The 24,384-nt window shown below is 44.2% G+C and overlaps 1 protein-coding gene across 3 annotated transcripts in view; it reads right to left on the bottom strand.

Annotated features, from left to right (window-relative positions):
• Nucleotides 1–22,488, bottom strand: part of LDAH (lipid droplet associated hydrolase) — a 171,785-nt gene extending 149,297 nt beyond the window's left edge. The window contains exons 1-3 of one of the 3 annotated variants that reach the window (XM_075269198.1): nucleotides 22,406–22,478; nucleotides 6,515–6,646; nucleotides 5,220–5,368 (exon numbers count right to left, since the gene is read on the bottom strand). In XM_075269198.1, coding sequence (XP_075125299.1) covers nucleotides 5,220–5,368; nucleotides 6,515–6,646; nucleotides 22,406–22,410 — 286 coding nt within the window. In that variant the 5' untranslated portion in view covers nucleotides 22,411–22,478. Of the gene's footprint in view, nucleotides 1–4,195; nucleotides 4,276–5,219; nucleotides 5,369–6,514; nucleotides 6,647–22,405 lie in introns of those variants that run through there. The other 2 variants (XM_075269199.1, XM_075269200.1) reach the window with 2 other exon arrangements.
• Between the last annotated feature and the right edge of the window lie 1,896 nt (nucleotides 22,489–24,384).

The following is a 24,384-nucleotide window of genomic DNA, read 5'->3' as shown; positions in this document are numbered from 1 at the left end:
GTGTATTCCTCTGACACCTATTCACACCTTACATACAGAATCACACCTGCCCTTGTTGTTGTAATAAACAATAGGTAACCTGGCAGATAGTCAGTCCGGGCCCCGACTCCGATGGATTTCATACAGTGATTTAATGCAGCAGCTGTGACATCTGTAAGAGATATTGCACAGCTCTGACGCTATCAAAGGACACGACCCATTCCACCGCAAGGGTTTTAATTAAGACACCCCTGATCTGATGCAAACCCTGCAGATTGTCCCCTGAGTAGACGTCGGGGACGTCAGCACAATGTGGTAATGTGTTTTATTATGCTCGGGAAGCCCTGCACTTTCATTGTGCTAGGATTATAAAGAAGTGATAGTCTGAGAATCAGGTGCCTGGAATGTGTTAAACATCACCATCCTCGGCCTAAATACATGCATGTGTGAGGAACGCTGTATCGGTGACATGCGAGACACAATCATCCATTGTTGCAGGTACAGTTCCTTGGCGCAGTTTGCTCAGATATTTTTAGTTGATGCATGTAAAATTGCTTTAAAGAAGACCCTTCACCACCTCCAACAAGTCCAGCTCTTACAACTGTTTCTAGGCGCCACTCCACTGATTCTGGCACAGTTGGAATTTTTTCTCTAGCCCTCGCCATTCCTGAGCAATCAATGCTGTTAGTTTTGGTGCCTGATATACTATTTAGTCCCTTTACAGGTGGGCGGTGTCGGGCAGGATCAGATAAGGGGCGTAACTCGGGGCTCTGACACTGGATGCCTCTGATTGGAGATCTGAATCACATCCCCAGAGCTGCGCTCACTATTCTGCTGGTACAGTCACTGTGTACATACATTACATTACTTATCCTGTACTGATCCTGAGTTACATCCTGTATTAAACTCCAGAGCTGCACTCATTATTCTGCTGGGGCAGTCACTGTGTACATACATTACATTACTTATCCTGTACTGATCCTGAGTTACATCCTGTATTATACTCCAGAGCTGCGCTCACTATTCTGCTGGTGCCTGCACTGTGTACATACATTACTTATCCTGTACTGATCCTGAGTTACATCCTGTATTAAACTCCAGAGCTGTGCTCACTATTCTGCTGGTGCATGCACTGTGTATATACATTACATTACTTATCCTGTACTCATCCTGAGTTACATCCTGTATTATACTCCAGAGCTGCGCTCACTATTCTGCAGGTACAGTCACTGTGTACATACATTACATTACTTATCCTGTACTGATCCTGAGTTACATCCTGTATTATACTCCAGAGCTGCACTCACTATTCTGCTGGTACAGTCACTGTGTACATACATTACATTACTTATCCTGTACTGATCCTGAGTAACATCCTGTATTATACTCCAGAGCTGCACTCACTATTCTGCTGGTACAGTCACTGTGTACATACATTACATTACTTATCCTGTACTGATCCTGAGTTATATCCTGTATTATACTCCAGAGCTGCGCTCACTATTCTGCTGGTACAGTCACTGTGTACATACATTACATTACTTATCCTGTACTGATCCTGAGTAACATCCTGTATTATACTCCAGAGCTGCACTCACTATTCTGCTGGTACAGTCACTGTGTACATACATTACATTACTTATCCTGTACTGATCCTGAGTTATATCCTGTATTATACTCCAGAGCTGCGCTCACTATTCTGCTGGTACAGTCACTGTGTACATACATTACATTACTTATCCTGTACTGATCCTGAGTTACATCCTGTATTATACTCCAGAGCTGCACTCACTATTCTGCTGGGGCAGTCACTGTGTACATACATTACATTACTTATCCTGTACTGATCCTGAGTTATACTCCAGAGCTGCACTCACAGATATTACCATAACCCATACCTATTTAACCCTTTCTCGAAATCCGCCGTAATAGTACAGCTGATGTTGGGTGTTTAAAGATGCGGCTACTTGGGGGTCGTGCAGCCGCCATAGCCGGCGAGTCTCTGCTGTTTTATACAGAAAATATCCGGCGCTGGTGCCCGTAATGATCACGGACATTAACCCCTCTGAAGCCTTGGTCAAAGTTGACCGAGGCGCCATTTTGCCAGTGTGCAGGCGCCACCATTTTGCCGGGGATCGCTGACAGCCAGAGCAAGCTCTGGAGCCGGCGTCCCCTTGCTATGACAGCCAGGAGTCTTGTGAAGGTAACCAGGCCTGTCTTTGATCAGTTTCTATTGCAGGCTACTCTAAGTAGCCTGCAACAAAAGAGCCTTTTTTTTTTTTTGCAATACATTAGCATCTTGTTGCATTACATTAGTGATCAGATTCCCCCGGGGTTCAAGACCCCTAGGGGGTCTAATAAATGCAAAAATAAAATAAATTAAAAATAAAATTAAATAAATAAATAAATATATGTATTAATTAATTAATTAATTAATTAAAAGTTCAAATCACCCCCCTTTCCCTAGAACACATATAAAAGTACTTAAATACTGTGAAACACCTACACATTAGATATCCCTGTGTCCGAAACACCCAGTCTACAAACCTATAAAAATATTTTTCCCGTACAGTAAACGCCGTAGTGGGAAAAAAAAAACAAAAGTGCCAAACCAACCTTTTTTCACTGTTAAAAATTTGAATAAAAAGTGATCAAAGCAATAGCAATTTCCCAAAATGGTATAACTAAAAAATACACCTGGTCCCGCAAAAAAGAGACGCCCCATGCATCCCTGTACATGGAAATGTAAAAAAGTTACGGGTGTCAAAATATGGCGACTTTTATGAAAAAATTTTTTGCACAGTTTTGGATTTTTGCTAAGGGGTTAAAATGTAAATAAAACCAAATAAATTTGGTATCCCTGGAATCGTACCGAAACATAAAATACAGGTGACAGGTCATTTTGGCTGCACAGTGAACGCGTAAAAATGAAGTCCGTAAGAAAGCGCAAACGCACTTTTTCTTCAAATCCACCCGATTCTGATTTTTTTTCCAGCTTCCCAGTACAATGTACAGAATAATTAATGGTAGCATCATGAAGAAAAATTTGTCTCACAAACCTTAAGATCTCATATGACTCTGAGAGAGTAAAAATAAAAAAAAAAGTTATGGGGTTTGGAAGGGGGGAGTCAAAAACGCAAATTGAACAATTCCTTTGGCGGGAAGGAGGTTAAAGCGCATTATTATCTCATTTGATATTGGGGAAGAGGGCTTCACCCTAATCCCAGAAAACCTCTCCTACCCCTCTACCACTAAACTATAAGAACAGATATAAAGGTTATCCTTAAAAATTGCGTAAACGAAACCCCGTCCATCAGCTCGAATATCCCAGCTGTAACCCTGCCCGCTATAAAACATACACTCATCACCTGCAAATGCCTTATCATTTCAGTTTTGCGATTTCCAGATGTGCCGAAGACCGAAAAGTTTATATTGAGAAAGCAAGAAATGAAAAGAACCCAGCAGCCTCTCCACGCGGAACAACATGTCAGGGAGCGAACGCACGGCAAGAAAAACAAAAAGCAGAAATAATGGGTTAGGACATCTCTCCTTAGAAGATCATGAAACACGAGCTCCCAATAACATGCAAGACACTACCAATTTCCTCCGAAAACGTGTCACCGGGTTCCATATAGCCAGAAGGGATCCAAGTACTATCAAATACAGCAGGAACTCTGGCAGGGAAACAGAAGAGGAGTCAGGGACTTAGGCCAACGGAAAAAAAAAAAAAAAATTATAGTCGGGAATTGTTAGAATCAAAATATTCCCAAAAAATGTTATGCTTTACATCGCACGTTATCAAATAGAAACGAAATGTAAACTAAACATTTGGGGTAAAAAAAAAAAAAAACGCAAAAAAAAAAGACAAAATAGAGCTTGTTTACACCGTAGGAAGAAAGCGAGAAGCGGTAGATATGGAGATAGCGGCCTGCATTCCGAGGTTTTGATGGAAGAAAAACATTGGGGGAAGGTATTTTGCATATCAAAGCGGTAGCACAAAGTTATACCACATTTTCCCAGACATTAGTAGCAACAAACACGGAAAATATACAAAACCATATGAGAGAAAAGCACGGTGGTAATTACACGGAGGGATTTTATCGCTGGTCACATGGGTTACGGGGAGGGGGAGGGGGGGTGAATATATTAACTGCGCAGTTTGTGGTTCCATCAGCCTAATAAACAACAAAGCGGAGAGATAGGGCAGAAGGCTGACCTCGCTCTCAGGTCACACGTTGGCTTTACAAACGTTCCCTCGAAGATGTTGAAAGCCGGGTGTCTCCGCGGGGTAGAAGATACAGCGATGATTTTAGAGACCCCCCATCTGTCTCCTACTTCTTGCTAACCTACCACATGTGGTAGGAAGAAAAGAAAGATGGAAGGGATCAGACTACACATGTTTTTTGTAATCTGTCTCCATGGAGACACATAGGTCTGCATAAGAGCTGTAGACACTGTAGATATGCCAAAAATCTGGCATCAAAAAAAGCAGAAAGTGAAGCCCCAGCAGAAGAAGAAACGCCACTAAACACTACCAGCTAATTTGCATAATGTTAAATCTTGATTTCCATGAAAATGGCGCTGCAATGCAGAATAAGAAAGGCATCCTTGGAAAGTGCAAGGTATTGTCAGTGGTCTGATAGCAATTTTCCTGCTGACAGACGGCCGGCGTCTAACCCTCCCCGGCATCCGCCTTTCCATTACAGCGGATGCCGGGTCTGTATTGGCGGCCCCTTCCCCCCAAAGGTGTATAATACCCCCGCCCAGGGCCAGTCCCCACCAACCCCATACCTGTACAGTTGCAGGCCGGCTCCTGCGCGGCGATATCACAGGAGCCGACCTGTTCCGGTGACAGCCGGGAGCCTACTGAAGGCTCCCAGGCCTGTCATGGCTATATTAGTATTGCGGCTGGGTCTATGACCAGCCGTAATAGTAATATACAGAAAGTCTCATAGACGGCAATACAGTTGTATTGACGTCTATGGGAACTGCAATCAAATGACTGCAGGTTCAAGCCCCCTGGGGGGGGGGGGGGAACTAATAAAATAGAGAGACACAGGCATGCTCCCGAGAACTTAGCCCCTCCATCCTCACAGCAGGCAGCTACGTCACTGGACTTTTGAGCAGATAAGTCAAGGAATGTGTAAACAATAATTGAATAAAGTAAGATAGTGGACAAACAAAGCAGTTTTGCTTTAAAATTTCCTTCTACTCCAATCAGACACAAATCCTGCCCTCACCTGGAATGATTAAGAAGAGAACTTTAGGTGGGGCTTCATCTGAGGTCCTCTGGAGATCCCTCCAAGGCCCAAGTTTAAGGACTTGTGTAGCAGCTCCGAGGCAGTAGATGATTTCATCATGTACAGGGACATCTTCTTCTGACATCTTTCTGCAAGAATCAGAAATGAAATCGGATGAATATGGAGAAAAACTGAAGGCAACAGAAGGTTTGGCCAAACAAAAAAATCAAGTAGTCACAAAATATAAGCAATATTTTGAGCAGTTATCCAGTTTGTACTATTGTATCCTTAGGATAGTCAACAACCAGGACCCCTGCTGATCAGCGGTACCGAGACAGCTCAGCTCCAAGTATTGTGTACATTCTGGGAGCCGCGCTGCTCAATTGCCATACAAACTGTATCAGCGGTTGTGATACTGCTGGGTTACCAAGTCTATGGGGCACCCTGCAGTACGTACACCTATCACTAGTAGTTTGTATGGGGAGTGAGCAGCACAGATTCCGGAATGTACCAGCAGGGGCGCTATCTCGGTACAGCTGATCTGAGAGGGGGTTCTGGTAGTTGGGCGCTAGCAGATCTAATATTGATGGCCTATACTAAGGATGTGACATCTGAGAGTCCTACATTCACATCTATGGGGCCTTAACCATGGCTATCTTCTACTATATCAGGTTCCACATTGCTTTGTAGGATCGAGTTTACACTTAAACATCTGATGTCATAGATATATGTCAAGACAACACAGAACATCATTTATCCTCATTATAGTTGACTACCTTGAAAAAAAGGTACCAGCCCAAGGTATGCCAGAAGGGCAATCTTTTGGCGTACACTGGACACATAAGCAGGTTAGAGGTATACCCAAGCCTTAAAAAGGTTGCCTGCTTTGGACAACCCCCTTTTTTGTTAAAGGGTCGTGAAGTAAGTTGATCACAGGGTGTCCTACTACTGGTACCCCCAATCACACAGTAATTACATTGTTATTCATTTCTCTGCACTGCCTCCACAGGAGACACAAAGTATTGCACACTTCCCATTAAAATCAATGACATGGTCCTCCAGGAGTAAGAAACACTCTTTACAGAGACATAATAATTGCCAAATAGGTGACCTAAAAATATCCCAGACCATGCCTTTGAGTGAGAACGTTTCAGCTCTACATGACTTACTTCTAGTTCTTGGGATACCCAGTCACTGACTATTACTACTAGGTGCAGACTAGTACCTAAAGCAAACTAGAGCCATATAGGTAAGACAGTCAGCATCATACTACATAGCTACTATGGGTTCCAGACCTGTTTGTAGACAGTTGGTCTTTGGCAGTGTGGTTGGATTTCCTATCTCTCAACAATTTCTCAGTCATAGCTTCCATCTTAAAGAAGAACCAAGGGGGTATTTGCCTCCAGGCAACCCTTGCCAGTCCTGTCCTGCCAGAAGAATAATAGTAATGATTACCTTTTTTTATCTTTTAATGCACGTCCTCCTGGGTTCCATGTGAATATGCCTCCTTGTATACCTACTTACGTGACTCAGTCCAGTATAACCTCTTGGACTAGAGCTGGTCTACTATGATAGTCAATCCAATCAATGTTGGAAATCATCCAAGGCATTTTGGAAAACCTCCATTTCCTTAAAAGCTTTACCCAACTTTGAAACTTTTTGAAAAAATAATTCTATGAAAAAACTAAATATCATCCGCCCCGATAGTCCTCACTGTCCTTGCAGGTCCCCCATTGGTCTCTATTCTATGGTTCCTCTAGCAATACAGAATATGACCACCCAGCCGATAACCTCGCCCCAGCAATGACCTTCCTCGCCCAATCACTGCGTGTTAAGAGAGATCATTTTTCCATGTGTCGAGAATGACCAGAAAATTTAGCCCAGAAAGGAACCAAGACACCTTCAAACAGGAGCAGCAGATGATCGGTGACCTATCAATTCTCTTTACGCCATACTGGCTTTGTAGTTTCAAAAAATTTACCGACTAGACAAGCCCTTTAAGTAAAAATGATGGTGCTCACCACCACGTTGGAGAAGCACCTGCCTCTTATTCTTAGGGCAGGCCATTAAAACATGATCATAGGTGTCGTGATCAGAGGTGGTATCACATTTTTAGTTTCTCTAGGTTTTTCTGACTTCCTTACCAACTGGATAACTGTACTGGACATGTTACTGCCTGGATAACCGCTTAAAGGAAAAGGATGGCGTTCACCACTAGGTTGGAGATGCATCTGCCTATGATCTTTAGGGCAGATCATCAAAACCAGATCAATGGGGTCCAACTCCTGGCTAATCAATTGAAAGAATAGGATGTGGGATTCTCTGTAAGAAGCTGCATCCTCTTCATCGTTTGCCAGTCACAACCCCACACACTCCATTGAGGGCTAGACTCTGAAGTGCCAGGTACAACCACGAAAAATGCTGTGCTTAGTAAACAATGTAGTTGAGTTCAATGGAGCACCATCGTCTTCAATCAGTTGACTGACCAAGATGGAAGAGGGAACCTTACTAATCTAAGACTGGTGGCCAAACATCGGGATAGACTAATGAATTATATAGTTCTGGAAAAGTTCTTTAAGGTACAGTACTAATGTTATATTACTTCTCTCAAGAGCTCCATTTTCACATAGGTCATGTCTGACCTATCCAAAGGCAAACGTAGGAGCATCAATCGGCTATCACTCCGGAGCTCCGTTTTACTTGGCTTCCAGTTTTCTTTTACAATTCACTCAATGTTTTTTTCTTCAAGTTTATGGAGAAGACTTTATCAACCATTAGCTGCCAAACTACATTTTAACACCTGGAGATGTTTTTAACACCTCGCACCCAAATGGTTTGGAAACATTTTCCCCTTCTCAGAAACGTTGATGTTCGAGACCCTAATGAGCTTCAGCCGTCAATCAAACACCTCGCGCCCGCTGCTTAATGTGGGGTTTGTTTGGAGAAGTTTTATGGCTCCCTGGTATAGTATTGTAATGTTAGTGTGTTGAATCAGCAGAACTGATTTTATCCAAGTGAACTGCCTTTAACTGGTGACCTACGGCGTTCTTTGAAGATTTTTTTTTAAATTTTTTTAAATGTATTTAATCAATTTTTATTTTTTAAAAACAAGCACACCAGAAGTGTGGGATTTTTTTTGTATGGTTATATGCACTATTGTATTGTTATACCTTAAAGGGATCCCATCATTGGACACCCTTTTTTTTTTGGCTAACACGTAGGAATAGCTCTTTCTTACCTTTAGATGTCTTCTCCGCGCTGCCGTTCGGTAGAAATGCAGGTTTTCTTCTGTATGCAAATGAATTCTTTCGCAGCAGTGGTGGCGGGCTCCAGCGCTCAAACAGCACTGGGGGTGTCCCTAAAGCTGCGAGAGAACTCTCTACTGACGCCTTCATCATCCTCTGGAACGCCCTCTCCCTGCATCTTTTTCCGTCCTGGGTTTCAAACTTCTAGGCCTCAGGCAGAACCAAATGCATATGCCCGGGCCACAAGAAAAATGGCCACTTACACAGTCTGCTCTGCCCGAGGTCTAGAAGTATGAACCCAGCTCCGAAAGAAGACGCACAGAGAGGCCGTTCCTGAAGAAGATGGAGGTGGCGCTGGAGATTTCTCTCGCAGAATTGGGGACGCCCCCAGTGCTGCGAGAGAACTGATTTGCGTACTGACGAAAAACGGGATTTCTACCGAACGGCGGCGCGAAGAAGACATCTAAAGGTAGGAGAAGAATAGCCTTTCTTAAGGCTATTCCTACGTGTGAACGAGAAAAAAATGTAATTTTATGTGATTTTAATGGTAGAATCCCTTTAATGTATTGTTTTTTGCACCCTCTTTAAAGGTGCCCATACACATTCAATAGAAGAAGACAGCTATTCTTCCTGACTCCCCAATGGATATGGAGACTCAATTTGGCCAAGCATGCAAGTGTTCTGATTGTGTAGAGGGGTGTAAATGTTGCATCTACCATATGTTGGTTATGGTATATAGGTATGTGACCTTACCCAGAAGTGCCAGGGCCCTGGTGCTAAATATACAGAGGCGTGAATAGGGCTGATGGCAATGGGAATACAAGAAAGGGAAAGTAGAGCTATACCATCAGGGCATCATCTTCATTCTCAGTATCAATGGTCACGCCAGAGATCAGACCTCCAATAATGATAAAAAAGGGTAGCATATTTTAATATATCCTATCCTATATTACATAGTGAACAACATTGGTTGAACCCTTAATGGAGCATGGACCTTCCACCCGGGATTGCAAGCCAACCCCAAAATGTGAGACTGTGCCATTAAATCCAACACAGTGAGAGGGGGCACCCCATTGTCACAGGGCTTCTTCACATACAACCTTATGTCCTAAGGTTATAACAGCCCTAGGTATCCTTTGCATGGATTTAGGTCTTAAGAGGAGTCTGACACCAGCCCCGGAGACAAGTTAGGGTCACCTGGATCAAAAAAGTGTTATCTCGCTACCTTTGTGTCCTAGATATCAACATGCAAAAGGGATGTTTGAAGAACAAGAGCGTAGTCATTGCTCCAAGAGGTAAGAGAGTCAATGATACCTATGGGGAAACACAGATGGATTGAGATGACCGTAACCTATCTACCTGCGGAGATGGGTTCTGGTGGTAGACTCCCTTGAATTTTTTCATTATAGTTCAGATCTCGCTACAGACCCTAATTTCTTAAGACTATAGATCAGGTGAGGTAAACCATTTCCAACACTGTAAGGACATATGGAAATCTTTGTAAATATCTATGACAGGTCTGTAAATTATGGAAACCCCTCTACTCAACAAATTCCATTTAATTCCATTGCAACTCTGAGGTCATTTCTGCGTCGAATGGAGCATTTTTGAGTAGTGTAAACATACCCTAAGGCTAGCTGGGTTCACATCTGTGTCGGAGTCTCCCAGGTTCCCCGGATGGATCTGACCGACGGAGAGTACAGCGCTAGTGGGAACCTTTTTCCTCCCCAAAAATGTAATAGAAAGTGATTGAGACATAGGACGTTCCCTAAAATAGTATGAATAAAACCCAAATCTAGTGCAAATCTAGGACACCATACACAGATCTGTAAAAAGAAACAAAAAAGTAAAAAAAAAATAAAAAATTGGGGGCATTTTTCAGTAACATGACAAATATATATATCGTATATAAATGTGTTACTGCTGTGACCGAGCTGAGTGACAGAATACAGGGAAGGACATAAACATAAAACCCTCTTAGAATTATTATACCTGCGTATCATTTATTCATTCCATTATTGGGAACTTCATATTTATCCCGAGGCTAAAAATATTTCCCAGAAATGATGAGTAATTTTACTCTTCTGGAAAAAATGTGGTGCAATCTTTGCGTACCCCATTCTCTAGAGCAGGGGTCTCAAACTCGCGGCCTGCGGGCCAACTGCGGCCCTCAGGACAATAGTTTGCGGCCCCCGGCGGACATCCCGACATCCGCCGTAATAGTACAGCACATGCCGGGTGCGTAACTATGGCGACCGCCATAGCCCCCGGGTGTCTACTGCTTTAATCAGTAGACAACTGCTAGTACTGCTTTAAGCAGAAGACAACCGGCGCTAATGTTTATAGATAGGTTCCTAGGAGCCCTAAGAGTATTCTACACTATGTTTTATAGATAGGTTCCTAGGACCCCTAAGAGTGTTCTACACTATGTTTTATAGATAGGTTCCTAGGAGCCCTGACAGTGTTATACACTATGTTTTATAGATAGGTTCCTAGGAGCCCTGACAGTGTTGTACACTATGTTTTATAGATAGGTTCCTAGGACCCCTAAGAGTGTTCTTCAATGCTATGTATTACAGATAGGTTCCTAGGAGCCCTGACAGTGTTGTACACTATGTTTTATAGATAGGTTCCTAGGAGCCCTGACAGTGTTGTACACTATGTTTTATAGATAGGTTCCTAGGAGTCCTGACAGTATTCTACACTATGTATTATAGATAGGTTCCTAGGAGCCCTGACAGTATTCTACACTATGTTTTATAGATAGGTTCCTAGGAGTCCTGACAGTATTCTACACTATGTTTTATAGATAGGTTCCTAGGAGTCCTGACAGTGTTCTACACTATGTTTTATAGATAGGTTCCTAGGAGCCCTGACAGTATTCTACACTATGTTTTATAGATAGGTTCCTAGGAGTCCTGACAGTGTTCTACACTATGTTTTATAGATAGGTTCCTAGGAGCCCTGACAGTGTTCTACACTGTTTTATAGATAGGTTCCTAGGAGTCCTGACAGTGTTCTACACTATGTTTTATAGATAGGTTCCTAGGAGCCCTGACAGCGTTGTACACTATGTTTTATAGATAGGTTCCTAGGAGCCCTGACAGTGTTCTACACTATGTTTTATAGATAGGTTCCTAGAAGCACTGACAGTGTTCTACACTATGTTTTATAGATAGGTTCCTAGGAGCCCTGACAGTGTTCTACACTATGTTTTATAGATAGGTTCCTAGGAGCCCTGACAGTGTTCTACACTATGTTTTATAGATAGGTTCCTAGGAGTCCTGACAGTGTTCTACACTATGTTTTATAGATAGGTTCCTAGGAGTCCTGACAGTATTCTACACTATGTTTTATAGATAGGTTCCTAGGAGCCCTAAGAGTATTCTACACTATGTTTTATAGTTAGGTTCCTAGGAGTCCTGACAGTATTCTACACTATGTTTTATAGTTAGGTTCCTAGGAGCCCTGACAGTGTCATACACTATGTTTTATAGATAGGTTCCTAGGAGCCCTGACAGTATTCTACACTATGTTTTATAGATAGGTTCCTAGGAGCCCTGACAGTGTTCTACACTATGTTTTATAGATTGGTTCCTAGGAGCCTAGGAACACTATGATTTAAGCCAATTTAAAATGTGGCTTGTACCAAACTTGTTCGAGCCGAAACAAATCTTGGACCTGAGCCACCTGAATCTGAAACAAAAACAATTATGAGAGGTTCTTCCATCTCTACTCATGAGATTTGTAGCCCCTCGATATCGTTTGGACCAAACAAAATCGCTATTATACTCGATAGTCTCATCAGACCCTGAAGTATAATAAGCGGAGGTGATCAAACATAAAAAAAAAATTGTTCTAATTTCAGAAAGATACAGTAAATCTATCGCTTTAAGATGATATGGAGTCTCACCTCTGACCCTGAGAATTAACCCTTTCCTGACATACATCATGCATTAGCTCAGGGGCTAAGTAGCCAACCTAGTCGCCAGGTACAATATTTGCAACCAGTGACATCTCTTTACCAATGGCGCATGCATGCCACCATTTTTGTGATAATTGCTGTCCTATGGAACAGGACCTATGGAACAACCTGTTATCCCTTTAAAAAATAGTGCACCTATCCTTTAAGTTGGACATTTTTTTAGGCCCATTTTTTTGCTTCTAATTCTGCAATAATTTCTCAAAAAAGCAACTCCGAACCTGGATTCTGTAAGAAAAATTTTTCAATTGACTCTCCAACACAGGTATCATTGTTCAGCAGCAGACATTAATCACATGGGAGGTGCGGGCCTTGTGTAGGGCCGATATTGTATACAATGCTTACAGGGGGAAAAAGTTGTTTTCATGGAAGGCGCATTCATTCTGCGGCCGTTTATCTGAACCGGTAAATGTCACCCAGATAAATGATGACAAATTTGCCTTCTTTATTTACGGGACCTTTCAACAAGACTGAAAATGGTAACAGGTGTCTATGACATCACCAAACTGATTAAAGAAAAAAAAAAAAGTTTACCTCTTCTGAAGTCGTCACGTGACCACCTGTAATTATAGACGTGTTGTCATGAAGCCAGCCAAGACATTTGGACGCGGTTCAAGCCCCACGTCGCTGGCTATACAGCTGTTTTCGCATTACCTCTGCACACATTTTTCCAAATGATGGTGATGGGGAGTTTACACTGACAAAGCCGCCCTTTATATCATCATGGCGTACGTCGGCTACAATGAGACAAACACTGGATGCTAGGATGCACGTACCGTAAATACATGTTTCCTCGCTAATGGCGGGGGAATTATATGTAAGACGAGCGGGATCAAATGCTTTTTAGGCAAATATGACTGCATTGCACGTGTTATGGCTTACTGATGGGTAGAGGGTGGTCAAAAAATTGCAGAAATCAGGATAACCCCATCTGCAAATGCAAGACTCTTTAGGCATATGTGTGTATATCACTGCATATATATCTGCCCAAGACTGCGTCTGCGTGTTGTTGGCATCAATGATCCGCCTATATTCAGCAAATTTCTACCACTGATGGTTTGCCTGCTCCGGCGTTTTGGCAGCTCTCAAGCTGGCCTGCTGCTGAACTTGTTCCTAGCGCCGTGCCTGTGATTGTTCCGGCATCTCAGCAGCTGCCTAGGACGCCATATAATGAGCATGTTGTTGGTGTCGACGATCCGCCTGCTCCAGCGGCTCTCAAGCTGGGCTTCCGCTGAACTTGTTCCTCGCACCGTGCCTGTGATTGTTCTGGCATCTCAGCAGCTCGTTGGGACACCATACAATGAGTGTGTTGTTAGCATTGATGATCCGCTTGCTCCAGCGTTTTCGCTGCTCTCAGAGCCCCGTCACGCTATGACTCCAATGTGCACTCTGCAGTACTCTAGATCTTATCTGATGAAGGTCTGTGACCGAAACGTCATGCTTATTACAATGATCTAGTGACTACTATATTCTTGTATGCTTTACATACTTGTTCATGGCGCTTATGCTTTAATAAACTATTCACCTTTTCACGTTATTGGTGTGCAGCAGCATTTATCTACATTGCATTTGAGTCGCAGGACTCCCTGCCTGCTAGCACCCAAATTTATCCTTTAGTAGTGTGCGGTTCCATTGCTTTCTTTATATTGCTCTCAAAGCCCCTTGATGCCTAGCTTGCTCAAGCCTCCTCAGCTCCGCTTGAGAACTCTGTTGACTTCTGGCTTCCTTCATAGTTCTCGTTGTTTTTAGAATTTTGCAACAAATTGGATTTTCTTTTTCCCAGGATGTTTAAAATTGGCAAACTGCCACTTTAGATTAAAGGGGTTTTCCCATGTCAGTGTCTCAGCACTGGAGCAGATCAGATAATATGCAAATGCTTGAACACAATGGACTCAGTGTTATCTGTGTGTTTACATAGAGAGATAACAGACCTGGCTTTATGAGCAAACTCCAATGAGCTCAGAGGGTCCTGCTGCCAAGAGAAGTTTAATATAGTATATGAACATAAATTCATAACAGTCATGAAGCCATGTCATTTATCGGGATAAATAGTATCCTATGTGTTAATTCAGGTTACAAACTATCTATGTGCCAAATTTCATCCATATCCGTTCAGCCATTTTTGCGTGATTGAGTAACAAGCATCCAAACAAAAAATCCCTGTGCAGAAAAAAAATCATGTGTGGGATCTGTGTCCCCACTGAAACAAGAAAAGGATTTTACGGTGAGTACAAAAAAAAAATCCCTTTTTCACGCATATTTTATTGGGGGACACAGCAGTATGGGATGTTCAAAAGCAGTCCCAGAGGGATGGAAAACAGACAGCCATGCAAGCAATCTAGCACACCGATGTCTGCAGAACCTTGCGACCCAAGCTAGCATCAGCAGAAGACACAGAATGGATTTGGTAAAATTTAGTGAAAGTGTGAACAGAAGTCCAGGTGGAAGCCTTGCAGACCTGAGTAACAGAAGCCTGATGCCGAACAGCCCAGGAGGCACCGACAGCCCAGTGGGGTGAGCCGTCACACGGAAGGGCAGGTTCTTAAGCCGATAGGCTTCCTTAATGACAGACTGAATCCATCTAGAGATGGAAACCCTTCTTAGAGCCCTCTGGAAGAACGAACAGAGCATCGGAGTGACGGAAATGGTCAGCGAGAGCCAAGTAGACAACATCCAGGCAATGAAGTGAACGCTCACAAGGATGCGTGGGATCAGGACAAAAGGATGGCAAGACAATGCCCTCATTGATGTGAAAAAGAGATACTACCTTAAGCAAAAAAGACGGTGGAAGGCGAAGGACAACCTTGTCCTTAAGAAGAACCAAAAAATGAGAGAGCGGGAAAAGCCTGACAGTAAAAAGAACAATGCTGGCATAAGAAGAGGGGGGAAGGGGGGATGCTAGTACAAATCCTCACATACAGTGGGGCAAAAAAGTATTTAGTCAGTCACCAATAGTGCAAGTTCCACCACTTAAAAAGATGAGAGGCGTCTGTAATTTACATCATAGGTAGACCTCAACTATGAGAGACAAAATGAGAAAACAAATCCCGGAAATCACATTGTCTGATTTTGTAAGAATTTATTTGCAAATTATGGTGGAAAATAAGTATTTGGTCAGTAACAAAATTTCATCTCAATACTTTGTTCTATATCCTTTGTTGGCAATGACAGAGGTCAAACGTTTTCTGTAATTCTTCACAAGGTTGGCACACACTGTTGTTGGTATGTTGGCCCATTCCTCCATGCAGATCTCCTCTAGAGCAGTGATGTTTTGGGGCTGTCGCACGTAACTAATGGTGTCTTCAGGCGCCATCGGTGAGATCTCGCACGTAGAAGTGGGGTCACTGGAATATCCATCCACTGATGCAGCAAGTAAGGGATGGGGACTGGGTGACAGGCGAGGAGCTCTATTACAGAGCGCTTGCGCCCGCAGGGGGTATGACTAGTGTGGCATACACGCTGACGCTGGAAGAGAAAGAAAAAAAAAACACAGAAAGACCCGAGTCAGGTCGTGACTGCCTCCTACGACACTAGGTTCAAAACTGCCTAAGTGCACTGTCTGTGAGAGAGTATAGACAGAGTAGGCCGAGCCGACAGCCTTCGTTTTCCTAGTGTCTGCCTCCTGTATTGAACTACAAGAGCAAGAGCGGCCTCCCAAAAATGGCCGCCGGCCAACATGCACACTCTGCTCTGCTGGTGTCTCACTGGCAGAGCCAACTGCGCAGGTGTCGGAAGTGACGCAAAGGAAGACAACAAAGGGGGAGGATCCAGCCGAAGATAGAGGCGTCGCTGGAGCGTGTTCTCAAGCAGCAGTGGGGACGCCCCCATCGCATTTTCAGCGCTGGGGCCCACCCCCATCGCTGTGAGAGAACTAATTTGCATACCGGTAAAAAACTGTATTTCTAAGGAACAGCGCAGCGCAGACCACGTCTAAAGGTAAGAGACGAATAGCCTTTCTAAAGGCTATTCCGCCGTGTGATCGCCAAAAAAAATTCATTTCCATGGTAGAATCCCTTTAAAGGCAGAATCTGTCTCAAAATCAGCTCCAAATTACACACTTAGCTGAATTGAGCATGCAGTGGGAGTCAGACTGCAATGCTTAAATGGTTAAACCCTCGGGACTGCAAAAGTGCCAACAAAACGGCGGTCGGGTGGCGATCACCGTATTCTCTTTTAGCCTCCATCCACCTCGGTGCACACAAAGATCTGACAGTAAACAGAGGTTTGGGCTACTACGTTCCAGATACTATCCACGATGACTCTGAAAAGCGAGGGGTTGAGCGTCCTGACTACCCAGAATTCCCCGGAGTAGCCTAGGTCCTGCTGTCACCTTGTGACAATGGTAATATACGGCAGGGACTCCGGGGACTGAAAGCCCTTATTAGCACTCACTTCTAGGTCATTCTCTTCTGTCTGGTGCACTTTACCTCAGTACTATGGACATTTTTATAACAAGATCTGACAGGCGAGTTGTGTTAACCTTTTTCCACCTGCACAGAAACGGCTAGTCACTTTTTCCATTTCTCATTAAAAAGTCATTTCTGTGCCAAGACGTCCAGATCTTAGAGCAGATCGCTGCGGCCGCTGTTCTCAGGCTCAGAAATTGGAAATGGTTGCTATGTTTATGAGAATGCGCCAGTCGTCGTGTATTGTGGCGTGATGTAACGTACAGACGTATGACAAGAAATACACTCGCAGCCGGCCAGACAAAGGCGAAAGGCTCCTGCACTCAAGCGGATGGATTGATTTTGATTATTTATTTCAGGTAAATTTTTGAATTTACAAATTTTAAATGTTTGTGAAATTCTGAATTTTATTGTAACTGCTAAAATCTGGTGCTTTGTATCTATCTACAATATACACCTACACGCCTGCGTAAGGGCGCTTTAAATTGGTCTTCTCTGCGCCGCTGTTCGGTATATAATCCGGTTTTCGCCAGTATGCAAATGATTTATCTCGCAGCACTGGGGGCGTCCCCAATGCTGCGAGAGAACTCTCCAGCGCCACCACCATCTTCTTCCGGAACGGGGTCTTCACACATCTTCTTCCGGCAGTGGCTTTAAACTTCTAGGCCTCGGGCAGCCAACTGCGCATGCCTGCCGGCCACAAGAAAATGGCCGCTTGCAATACTGTGTAAGAGGCCATTTTCTTGTGGCCAGCAGGCATGCGCAATTGGCTTTGCCCTAGGCCCGAGGCCTAGAAGTTTGAAGCCAACCCCCGGAAGAAGACCCATTTCTGAAGAAGATGGAAGTGTCGCTGGAGAGTTCTCTGGCAGCATTGGGGACGCCCCCAGTTCTGCGAAAGAACTCATTTGCATACCGGCGAAAAACGGATTATATACTGAACGGCGGCGCGGAGAAGACATCTAAACGTAGGAGACGAATAGCCTTTCTTAAGGCTATTCCTACGTGGTACCCAGAAAAAAATGAGTTTTAATGATAGAATCCCATAGAATAGCACCAGGGCTAGCAAAAATATCCTTAGTGTCCCATAAAGTCCCATTGTTCCCATATAGTCCACACAGTGTCAGCCACAATGATGTTCACACAGAGTTTTTTCAGGCAGATTTTGACACATAATCTGCCTCAAAATCCAACTGTAAAAATTACTCCCATTCATTTCAATGGGAGTCCCTCGCTTTTTTTTTTTCCAGCTAGCGGGAAAAAAAGCGACATGCCCTAAATTCCCACAGACGCCACGGCTGGCTCAAGACCCCCTCCCGATTAAGCCCATTCACTCGGGCCTAATTAGGAGCGGGATGCCGATTAACTGCACCTGCTAGCCGCACCGAGAAGTCACATGGCCGAAAAGGTTTCTGCAGTGTGAACATACCCTAGACTGACACCCACAGTTCTGCTCCTAGTCAGACACAGTGCCTCTTCATAATGTCAGCCATAATGCCCCTTAGAGTGATATTCACAATTCCCGACAGAGTGACAGCCACAATGCGTCTTCACGTCGTCAGCCTCAATGCCACTCAGAGTGACAGCCACAGTTCTGCTCTTAGTCAGCCACAGATCTGGTCCCAGTCAGTCACAATGCCTTCTCACAATATCAGATACATTGTCCCACACAGGGTCGGCCACAATTCCCCTCACAATGTCAGCCACAATTCTGCTCCTAGTCAGCCACAATGTCGGCACATTCATCAGTCACAAGGTACAGCATGTTGCGCTGTAATACCGAGCGCAGCCCTAAGATATGTACAGCACCGCACTTGGTATTCACTAAAGAGTGCTGCGGCCTCCTCAACCAGCTGACCTGTGGGAGTCCCAAGTGTCAGTCCCCCACCATGATGGATATATGAAATATATCTGTGTGGATTTCAGGACAGACTACAGACCTAAAAATGATATTCTAGAATTTTTATGAACTTTCCTAATCTAAATGCAATAACTGAAGATTTTGCTGCGGATTTGACACAGACCAGTAGCAAAAGAGTATTGGAAAAAGGTGTTTTTGGTTGCAGATTTTGCTGTGATTTTCTGAGCCAAAGCCAGGAGTGGTTTTAGTGGAAGGGAGAAGTCTAAGAGCTACCTTAAAGGGATCCTATCATTGGATACCCTTTTTTTTCTCCCTAAGGCTGTATTCACACAGAGTAACGCCAGGCGTTTTTTGTGTGTTTTTTGCACATAGCGCCACGTTTACGCCGCGTAGCGCCGCGTTTACGCCGCGTTAACGCCGCGCTATTTAGCGGTGGCGTTGCCCGGCGTTAACGCGACGTATACGCGGCGTAAACGCGGCGCTACGCGGCGTAAACGCGGCGCTATGTGCAAAAAACACACAAAAAACGCCTGGCGTTACTCTGTGTGAATACAGCCTAACACGTAGGAATAGCCTTAAGAAAGCCTATTCGTCTCCTACCTTTAGAAGTTGTCTCTGACCCGCCGTTCGGTTAAAAACCCGTTCTTTGTGAGTATGCAAAAAGTTCTCGTGCAGCACTGGGGGCGGGCCTCACCGCTCAAACAGCACTGGGGGCGTCCCCAATGCTGCGAGAGAACCCTCTCCAGCGACGCCTCCATCTTCTTCAGCAACTGCCTCTTCACTCATCTTCTTCCGGCTGGGGTCACACTTCGACGCCTGTACAGTCGGCTCTGCCATCGGGCCGCAGGCAGAGCCGAGTGCACAGGTCGACGGCCTTCTTTTGGAGGCCGCTTACGCACAGTACGCTCCTGTAGTTCTATGGAGTACAGAGTGTACAGTGCATGCGCGCGTAAGCTGCCTCCAAAAATGGCCGCCGGCCTGTGAACTTGGCTCCGCCATCGGGCCACAGGAAAATTTCCGCAGACTTGCACAGTCGGCTCAGCCCAATGCTCAACGGCATGCCTAGAAGTTTTAAGCCAGTGTAGAGAGGTCGTTCCAAGTGAAGATGGAGGCGGCGCTGGAGAGTTCTCTCGCAGCATTGGTGACGCCCCCAGTGCTGTTTGAGCGCTGAGGTCCGCCTACCAGTGCTTCAAGACAACTCATTTGCATACAGAAGAAAACCGGAATTTCTACCGAGCGTTGGCGAAGGCGAAAGGTAGGAGAAGAATAACCTTTCTTAAGGCTATTCCTATGTGTTAAGGGACAAAAATTTGCTTTTTAATGATTGAATCCCTTTAAAAAAAGTGACATGGCCTATCCTAAATCTTGACGCAGATTCCACCTTGAAAAACCCATTGAAATCAAAAGGAGGCGGAAAAAACGTGACATGGTTTTTGAAAATCCACAGCAAAAACTGCATTGTGTAAAGAAAAAAAAGAAAAACAGATTCTTAATGTTCTGAAGCAGATTTTTTCAGCCTGCAAAAAAATTCCATGTGAACATATCCCAAAGCAACATTCCTGCAGTCTGTATCAGTTTATGGCTGCAAACACAGAAAATGAATCACTAGAATGGAGAGATTTCTTAGCCAATATATCAAGATTGGAAGATGTAAGGTAACAGTAGTGGAGGGTGAAAGAGGAGTGGGGAAAACAAGTATGACCTAAAGAACATGGAGGAGATAAGATATAACAGAAATGGCGGTATAAAGTCCATTCAACCCTTGCATAAGGTAACCCCTGACCAAGCATAGAATAACAGGGCTCCAATAAACACTGCCAAGGTGACTGCAGTAATATATGCACATCATATCCACAGTTACTACTAGGAGTTAAGATAAAAAGCAACTTTATTAAAGAGGACCTTTCACCGCCAGCTCTTTAATAGCTGCTGCTCCACTGATTCTAGCACAGTTGGAATTATTTCTCTAGCCCCCACCATTCCTGAGCAATCCATGCTGTTAGTCTTTGTTCCTGATATACTATTTAGTCTCTGTACTGTCAGGAGGGCGGTGTCAGGCAGGAGCGCAGACAAGGGGTGTGACTCTGAGCTCTGACACTGGCTGCCTCTGATTGGAGCTGTGAGTCACACCCCCTGCCTGACATCGCCCACCTGACATTACAGAGTTTAAATATCACATCAGGCATCACAACTACCTGAGCTTGTTGCTCAGGAATGGTGGGGGCTAGAGAGAAAAATTCCAACTGTGCTGGAATCAGTGGAGCAGAGACTTATATGAGGCTAAGAACTAGAATTGGTGAAAGGTCCACTTTAATCCATTTCTGACATCCGCCGTACTATTACAGTAGTTACTATTCCCTTCGTCTATGGGGTGCGTCTCTGCACGTGGACAACGCTAAATCAAGTCAGGATACACTTTGTGTGACGAGGGAATAGGAAGACTAGTGTTACATAGAGACAATGGCCATGAGTCCCATATCGCAACCACTGCACTGCTCTTTGACTTCTTCACTACTGTAAAAGAATGGCGTCACATTGGCTCCCTGAGCGTGCTACGACTGTGACTTCTCGTTGCACAAAAATCCAGCAGTTTTCAATAGTTTTGCGAGCAGAAGTCGCAGTCAGAGCACCCTGCAACGTGACTGCATTCATCTACAATAGTGAAGGAGTCGCAGAGTGACATGGACTTTAGCCATGACCAAAGATCGCCATGTTCAGCCGTAGCCTGCACCCCCGCCAACTATTGGGATCCCGACCAATCACCATAGAGGGGGTTCCTAGTAAGGCCTCACAATTATACCCACAACTAAAAATGAAAGTACGCGTCCATACATTTCAATGAGACCCTAGTTTTCGTGGCTGTGTATCCGGGACGCATTTAAGAGCCAAAAGTATTGGAGCGGAACCAAAACTATGGTGTGTATGGGTCCTGAAGAACTAAATTGGGTCCACGATGATCTAGGTTCAGGGGTGTAGACTTACAGGGCACCCCAATATTACAATACACCTACAAGGACGCCATCCATTCTCAGGTTAGTAACCTACACAGCACCTTAGGGTGGCTTTACCCTCGACGCACGCCCTGCAGACAAAGGTCACAGTGTCGCCCCCTGCCTGCATCGCCTCTAACAACATAAACATTGCAAATCTTTTTGGATTATTTGCAACACCGTGTCGTGGCAACTTTCGCGTTGCAACGCTGTCGCGTTTCCTGTCATTAGATGTCATACAGGTAAGCAGGCTTAAGGTTAGGGATATTAGAGGGTGGCGACACCAGCAGATGACATTGTGACACCAAATATCATGACGGCCGTGTTTCGGTAAGTGACAGTCTCGCCAAAAACCCACATCACAAACCGTCTTGCAAATTGCACCTAATTGTGACCACTCTACGATAAAATTGCATTTTCTGTCATTTTTGACATCCAAACTGCAATTTTTTTCCTCGTACTATGTGATTTTGCGCGTCCAAAGTCGCCGTGTAGGCCTAGACTGATCCTACCAGGTTGTCTATGGAGTTTCAGTGCACTGATGACGTCATTGCTCCATAACATCCATTAGAAGAGAAGACTGGCAGCTGTCAATCACAATGACTGACAGGCAGCCATCACTGCGCACATATACAGGCGCCAAACCCGCAGCTCAGGACGGGTGAGGGAACCGGACATATAGTGGGTGTACACACTGTGCTGTACCTCATACAGAACCGCAGCAGCTCCTAATATGCCAGCCCCGCATTCACACACAAGTATAGACGCTCGAACCGGCAGCGTTCCAGCAAGCTCCGCCCCCTCAGCGGAACGTCATGACGTCACGGCGAGAGAGAAACTGAAAGTGCATAAGAGATGTCTGCGGGCGCAGAGGCGTCCATGTTTGTTACTGGCAGAGCGGGCAGTGACTGGCTAGTCCGGTTCTATTGCCCACGTGTGTCCTGGCAGAGCTTCCTTCTACTTTATAGATGGGGCACATGTATCACCAAGGGTGGAAGAGACTGCAAAAGAAGAAAAAGTCACAAAATTCCTCATGGCATAAGAGACCAGTCCTGTACTCCGACTATTTTATTCTTAAAGGAGCTGTCCAGGCCAAATTTTTATATTTTAACTAGGCCAGGAAGGTGAATTTTTTTTTAAATAAAAACATACATAACTTTCCTAGTGCTTCGGTGACTTCCAGTGTTGTCCAGTCCTGCCAGTCCATTGTTATCTTCTGATAGAAGTCCCCACCGTATGTGACGGCGAAGGGCACATGACATCACTATCGTGTCCCGGGGTCTCTTCCTGATTGGCCACCATGGTCCCCGCAGATCTAATATTGATGGCCTATCCTAATGTTAGCAACAGGATAACCCCTTTACAGTATCTGCAAAGTGGATGGGATTCATGCGAATCTCATTCCCACTTTGCGTTTAAAACTGCAGCGCGGACACATTGCGATTTCCAAAACCGATGTGGTTATGGAAATCACAGCATGTCAATTATATCTACGGAAACACCGGCGGCTTTCCCGTAATTATAACGGTAACAGAAAGTCTGCGGAGGAAAACTGCGTGAACTTACTGTTCAAAGCACTACGAGAAGAACCGCAATGCGTTCCTGACACGTTTTTTCCCATAGCGCTTTAGAGCTACGGAACGTTCCGTGGGGCCTTAGCCTAAGAATCCCTAAACTTCATGCACCACCATGCGCCAGAATCGAAAACTGCATTAGTCAGGGACTACTGTAGATTTCAGGTATAATTCACATTCGTTTTCTAGTGTGGAGACATCCATAGCCTTCCTTTATCACCCTCCTAATCCTCTTACTTATCTCTAACCAGTCTGATAATGGATATAGTAGTGTATATTTGGCATAGTGTATTTGTATTCACTTGACAACCGTAAATATTACCAGTTTCTTAATTTATTAGGTTTTTTACATAATAATTGGTCAGACCCCCACCAATTTGATAATGATTATCTATCCTAAGGATACATATTTTTTATGTATTACCGTATATACTCGAGCATAAGCCGACCCGAATATAAGCCGAGGCCCCTAATTTTACCACAAAAAACTGGGACTTGACTCGAGTATAAGCTGAGGGGGGGGGGGGGAATGCAGCAGCTACTGGAAAATTTCAAAAATTTAAATGGTCGGAGTTTTTGGGTGCAGTAGTTGCTGGGGAAGGGGAGGGGGTGTTTTGGTTGTCTGTCTGCCCCCTCCCTGAGCTTGAGGACTGGTTTTTTTTTTATCCCCCACTTGGAATTCAGTCTGGCTGAATATAGGGGATCTGCAGTGCTCCTATTAACCCCTTCCTGACGGAACAGGAGCACTGCAGATCCCCTATATTCAGTAGACCGGGCACTGTCAGACACAGGGAGACCTAATGTGTATGTGTGTCACAGTCATTTTCTACTTTTATATGTATTCTAGGGAAAGGAGGGATTTAGACTTTTTATTTATTTTATTTTTTTATTATATTTTTAAAGCTTCTTTTTTTTTCACTATGTTATGGGGGGGCTTTTTCAGCACAAAAACTGTGCTTAACAATTCGGCTTATACTCAAGTATATACGGTAATTAAAATAAACATGTTAGATATCCCCATGCTCGTAAAAGTTCCCACTATCTAAAGATTTTGTTGTTTTCCTGTATCGTGAATGCCGTAAAACGAATATATATATATATATATATATA

The sequence above is a fragment of the Leptodactylus fuscus genome, chromosome 3, assembly GCF_031893055.1.
Source record: "Leptodactylus fuscus isolate aLepFus1 chromosome 3, aLepFus1.hap2, whole genome shotgun sequence".
NCBI classification, from domain to species: Eukaryota; Metazoa; Chordata; class Amphibia; order Anura; family Leptodactylidae; genus Leptodactylus; species Leptodactylus fuscus.
The sequence above is the reverse complement of the archived record's forward strand: the minus strand, read 5'-3'. Positions and strand labels throughout refer to the sequence as shown.